General features: G+C 36.7%; 1 protein-coding gene across 1 annotated transcript in view; it reads right to left on the bottom strand.

Moving 5' to 3' along the window:
* Positions 1-1,229, bottom strand: part of LOC107566234 (podocan-like) — a 16,452-nt gene extending 15,223 nt beyond the window's left edge. Inside the window, exon 1 of the mRNA XM_016251622.1 lies at positions 804-1,229. Within this exon, the coding sequence (XP_016107108.1) occupies positions 804-1,076 (273 nt within the window). The 5' untranslated portion in view covers positions 1,077-1,229. The remainder of the gene's footprint in view (positions 1-803) is intronic.
* Between the last annotated feature and the right edge of the window lie 5,108 nt (positions 1,230-6,337).

Here is a 6,337-nt window from a genome sequence, read left to right as displayed (position 1 = left end):
ATATATATATATATATATATATATATATATATATATATACTACGAGTCAAAAGTTTGGAATTATTTCAATTATTTAATGTTTTTGAAAGATGTCTCTTCTGCTCACCACGGGTGCAATTTTTTGAAAAAAAGAAAAGAAAAAAATTCCAGTAAAAACAGTAATTGTCAAATATTATTACAATTTAAAATAACAGTTTTCGATTTTTCAAATATCAACAACAACAAAATTGATTTATTCATTTAGCAAGAGATTGAACAGACATTTATAATGTAAAAAAGGTTCTATTCTATTCATTCAAATCGATGTTGCTCCTTGATAATATAATAATCAGAAATGTTTCTTAAGCAGCAAATCAGCATATTTCTGAAGGATCATGTGACACTGAAGACTGGAGTAATGATGCTGAAAATTCAGCTTTGTACCACAAGAATAAATTATATTTTAAAATGTATTCAAATAGAAAAAAGGTTATTTTGAAATGCAATTGTATTTCACAATATTACAGTTTTTACTGTATTTTTGTTCAAATAAATACAGCCATGCTGTGCATAAGAGACCTTCGAAAAACATTTAAAAAATAATTTAAAAAATTGTTTTTAAATGAGTGACATTTTTGATTTATGAATAAATTAATCAGTTGAAGAGGAGCAGACCTCCCAACTCTAACATCCCAAGCATTTCAGATGCTTACGGCTCTGTTGATGATCTCTGTCAGATTTGATCGCCAAATAAACAAGACGCAAAATATTCAGGAAAAGTGTGCATGGGGAAGCAATCAGAATCTGCAAACAAACCCACGCACCTGCAGGGACAGCTGACGGGTCTGTTCGGATAAATCCTGTGGGAATTCAGTGAGACTGACTCCATTACAGTCCACCGCTCCCTCCTCGCTGCAGCTGCATTTCTCCGGACAAGATATCTGCAGCTCCACATTTTTCACTGTTCCGGGTGGGTCCTCCGCCTCTCCATCCTCCTCATCCAGCTTTAGGTCTGTTGTTTCCGCCTGACCTCGAACCAGAGTCCAGCCCAGCAGAACCAAACACAGCAGCTCCAGCAGGCCGCGTCGCTGACCCATCGCTTCCGGGCCTCAGTGCTTTCCCTCGGGCCAAACCAGATCTGAAAACTAGACACTTGTGACCTGTGATTCAAAAGAATTGATGCTTTCTGGATTCACTAAGTGACTTTTAGAGTATTTATATGCTAAAAAAAATAAGGAATAAAAGGACAAAAGTTTTCCAAAAAGAAAGGAAAAAACACAAATAACATCTCAAAATGTGCGAAGAAAGCAAAATATGCAATTATGCCAAAGTTACGGTGGCCGAGAAGTGCAAAACAAATCACAATTCTGAAAACAAAATAACAAATTACAAACGCAAATGCAAGTCTAAAAAACGAAATAACAATTCAGAAAGCACAACAACGATTCAGAAAACATTATAACAAGTCAGAAAACACAATGACAAATTCGAAAACAAAATAAGTCAGAAAACACAACGACAATTCAGACAAACCGGAAGAGGTAGGTATAGTTTGAGGCAGCGCCATTGGTTTGGGATTACTCACCGCTGACTGGACGAGACATCTATCAATCAACGTATACAGAGAAGAACCAGCCGAAGAACAGCAGAGTCGTGGTAGAAAGTTCAGAGATGGTATTAAAGTAGCTCAGTTTAAATGTATTGTATGAATTGCCCTTACTCTGGAATAAAAAATACGGGGTGTCCATTTACATTTGGTTAAAAGTGGCTGTAAGACATCAGATCCAGTGGCGCAGATGGATAAGTGCGTGTCGTTGGCGTTTTTTAAAGCGATCGACCAGGGTTCGATCTCGCCTTTTGCCGAACTTTTTTTTTCTCCCTTTTCAAACCTCATATCACATCGTAAAGTTTATTTTCGATAAAAATTAAGGAAATAATCAAAAAGTTTAAAATAAAGTATCGGGTAGGTGTAGGGAAGGCATCCATTTAATAATTAAAATTAAAATTATAATTTACACTCAATACGTTATTATACATTATACGTTATTATGCATACTGTTTTATAATGTACTACAATATTGAAGTGCAGATAATTGCCACTATTTGCAACAAGTAGTATACTTGATAGTAGAAATCCTGCTATTTTAACATAGTGTAAATAGGTATTTGCACTTAGTGTAAATAGAATCCATTGCTAATACGAGATTTGAAAAGGGAGGAAAAAAAGTTTGGCAGAAGGCAGGATTGAACCCGGGTCGATCACGTCAAAACGCCAACAACACGTGCTTATCCATCTGCGCCACTGGATCTGATGTCTTACAGCCACTTTTAACTAAATGTAAATAGACACCCCGTATTTTTTATTCCAGAGTAAGGGCAATTCATACAATACATTTAAACTGAGCTACTTTAATACCATCTCTGAACTTTCTACCACGACTCTGCTGTTCTTCGGCTGGTTCTTCTCTGTATATGTTGATTGACAGATGTCTCGTCCAGTCAGCGGTGAGTAATCCCAAACCAATGGCGCTGCCTCAGACTATACCTACCTCTTCCGGTTTGTCTGAATTGTCGTTGTGTTTTCTGACTTGTTATAATGTTTTCTGAATCGTTGTTGTGCTTTCTGAATTGTTATTTTGTTTTTTAGACTTGCATTTGCGTTTGTAATTTGTTATTTTGTTTTCAGAATTGTGATTTGTTTTGCACTTCACTGCCACCGTACAAAGTTCTCTATATGAACTTGAATATTTTACATCAGATATATCCAAGAACAAATTATTTACATTATCAGAATTCAATTTATATGTTTATACTTTTATTTTCAGTCAAAAATGTACTCTCTGCAACTTCTGAGCAATATAATTTTCCAGGTTTGTTTGCTATATGTTGGCCAGAAGTGACAGTTTAATGTTAAAACACATTAATAATGATTTTTGTTTTCTTATAAACATGCAGCTTTTCTCTTCACAAGACATTAACTGATGGACTGGAGTGGTGTGGATTATTGTGATGTTTTTATCAGCTGTTTTCTGACGGCACCCATTCACTGCAGAGGATCCATTGGTGAGCAAGTGATGCAAGCATACATTTCTCTAAATCCAATCCTCCTGAAGAAACAAACAGCATCTTGGATGGCCCGAAGGTGAGTAAATTATCAGCACATTTTCATTTTTGGGTGAACTATTTCTTTCACTTCTCAGACATTTTAAATTGGGTTGATCCAGGACAGTTTCATTGTGTGATTATATCTGGACATTAGCAAACAGCCATATACAACAGCAATTACTGTGGCGCTCCATATGATAATGTGGTTTATTCGCCACAGCCCTGGGTTCATCCAGCACGTGAAAACACAATTTTCTCCAACGTGTTCATACAAACCCTAGCATTCCACGCTTGAAGCCCAGTTTCCCAAAGTCCTACTAAGAAATTGGAAGGAAAATGAACTGGAAAAAATTCTGGAATGAGTTCCAACAATCACAAACAGGTGTCTAACATAAACACGGTTCAGGTCGCCGCGAGAGCTGGAAGAGCTCGACTGAAGTGGGCGCTTGGGGAAAAACCCACGAAAAATCTCAGTCTAATAACCAGTGAGGAAAGAATATTCTTACAGCAGCTCCGGAGTTATTTTAGTATTATTATCTTTTGTAACTGATCAGTCTTACAGTTTTCTTAAAAATGGCAATTAAAATTCTGAAAAAATCTATCTATGGCTTTCTCTAACCAACATAAAGTTTGTTCATAAAAATGATTTCAATGTTTCAGGTTTATATAACAATAGCAACACTGCTCCAAACCCCTCATGACCATCATTTGTTTACAACATCTTAGTCAAACAGCATAGTTGTAACTGTAGTCCCAACCGCAACCATTAACTAAAACCAAGGGAAACGATAGCTTGATGTGAACATCGGTCGAACTGGACCTTAAAATCTGACAGGAATGTTATTCCAGTAACAACAAGGATGTTGACCCAGGAACATGTTCTACTTGGCAAAATCATATTTAGCATACTGAAATATCAATTTCAGTGACTCATCACATGCATAGGAGGCAGTTTATATACAGTGAGGTCCAAAAGAGATCATAATAAATTAAAACAAGGAAATATGGTACTGTAAAACCCACTCCATAAAGAACCTTTAACATTCATAGAATCTTTACATTTCACAAAAAGTTCTTTATGGTGGAAAAAAGTTAGGTTACACTTTATTTTAAGGTGTCCTTGTTACAGTGCAATTATACATTTAAGTTCTGAGTAATATTAATTTAGGTTAGGATTAGGGTTTGGTTTAGGGTTACTTGCATGTAATTATGCTTCATTTATTGTTATTATAATAGTAAGTATATGTAACATGAGTAACAAGGACACCAAAAAGTTCTTTAGATTTTTTAAAAATTCTCTAAAAGGTGAAAAAAAAAAATCACCCTTTATTTTTAGGATTGTGAATAACAAATAATTGATCATAAAGCTGATCCTGAAGCTCTTTTGAACATCTCAAATCATGCTGGACAACATGATCAAGCAAAAGAGACACCTAAGATGTTCTCAAAATCACTCAAACTATTATCAATTTGTTAAGAAAAGTTTAAAAAAAGAATACAAAAGGAAGCTTTTTAATAAATGTTTGGAGCATATTTAATGCTCAAATTCTTTGCCAAACAATAAAAGTCTCATATTGATGCATAAAATGTTTCTAAAACAAAAACAGACCATCTGTTCACGTTTTCCATAAAGTTCACTGTTATGTAACACTGACTGTAACTCAAGAACATCATCCTCAGGTCAGCTACTAAAACATATGGTACTATGAAAAACACATGACTGTAGATAACCTCTAACACACCTGTTTAACATCAAAAACAACTGGAATCAGTTCACATGCTCTGGGAAAACTGAATGGATCGTGAGGAAAACAACAAGTATAAAAGTATAAATTCATACCTCCGCTTCTTCTGAAAGTATCCAGCAGAGTTAAAGCCAAAGTCCAGCGTACGAAAGCTTCCTAAAACTGCGCAAACACATCATAAGACCAGCAGCGCTGGAGAGACACGGTCAGCCGGATTACCTTCCAGATGTGTGAAGAGCCAGAGAGGGAGAGAACGCAGAAGAGGAAAGAGGAAAGTGTTGTCGCCAAGAAATTAACGTCTTACTTCTGTTCCTCTTGAAAACAATCTTTTCCATGATTGTAGTTGACATATGAAGCTGGTATGGTTTTTTTTCTTATTCTGGGAAACATACAGTAATTTTGCACACACTGTAAGTAGCTGGTTGAGAAATGTTCTCACTTTACTCTATAAACAATATTATAAGTTTGACATTCACATTAAGAAAGTTCCTGAGCCTTTAGGAAACAAATAGGTCAACCCAGAGGAACATGTGGTTTTTATTTGTCTCTTGGGTTTGAACTGCATCACTTATCATACGCATGCATCTGTAGATCTCAGTAAATCCAACTGCATGCTGTTGTTTTTATTCATTGCCAACTGAAAATTCACTGTTATTTGTAAAATAAGCATTAAAATTCAACTTGGCATTATTATATGGATATGATATGCCATCTAAATGTTAGCATGTCTAAAAGTTCATCTTTGAACATTCATTTTCAGTAGATATACACTACCATTCAGCAGTGTATATTTGCTGATATATGGCTTTTGTAACATTATACACTATACCATTCAAAAGCTTGGAGTCATTATAATTTTTTTTCAGAAAACTGAAAAAAACTACTCTGCTGTTTTCAGCATAATAATAATAATAATAAATGTTTTTGAGCAGCAAATCAACATATTACTGTCACAGTCTTCAGCGGGTGTGCCCAGGAGGGCCACCAGATGACTGTGTTTGGTGAGCACGTGGCTTGTGTTGTGTTGTCTGTTGCCATGTGCTCTCTCCTGTCTATTGTCTTGCCCCTCCCATCTTGTTACCTCGTTATTGTTTAAGTTGCTCCACCTGTGTCTCCCTCGTTAGCCTCCTCGTTTGGTTCCTATTTATTCTCCTGGTGTCTGTCATCCTGTGCTGAGCCGTCATTTCTCATTGTGTGTGTTTCGTGTCTGCATGTGGTGCAGCTTTAGGCCTGCCTGTCTGTTTTTCCCCCTCGGGGTGGTTTGAGTTTGTTTTTGTTTCATTTTTATTATTAAAATAAATAACCATTTCTCCTGCACTTGAGTCCTCGCTTCATCTCCCCGCACGCACCGTGACAGAACGGATCAGCCAACATGGGGACTCAGCGGAGAATGGGCTCACACCGCCTACCGGTCTCTACTCTCTCCAGCCCCCTCTACCAGCGCATGCTCCAGCTGGAGACCCTGAGCTCCCTCCGCCAACGAGGGACCGAGCTGAGGGAGTTTGCCG

Source organism: Sinocyclocheilus grahami, unplaced genomic scaffold (assembly GCF_001515645.1).
Source record: "Sinocyclocheilus grahami isolate Dianchi unplaced genomic scaffold, SAMN03320097.WGS_v1.1 scaffold1061.1, whole genome shotgun sequence".
Classification (NCBI taxonomy): Eukaryota; Metazoa; Chordata; class Actinopteri; order Cypriniformes; family Cyprinidae; genus Sinocyclocheilus; species Sinocyclocheilus grahami.
Note: the sequence above shows the minus strand (reverse complement) of the source record. Positions and strands in the feature narration are given on the sequence as shown.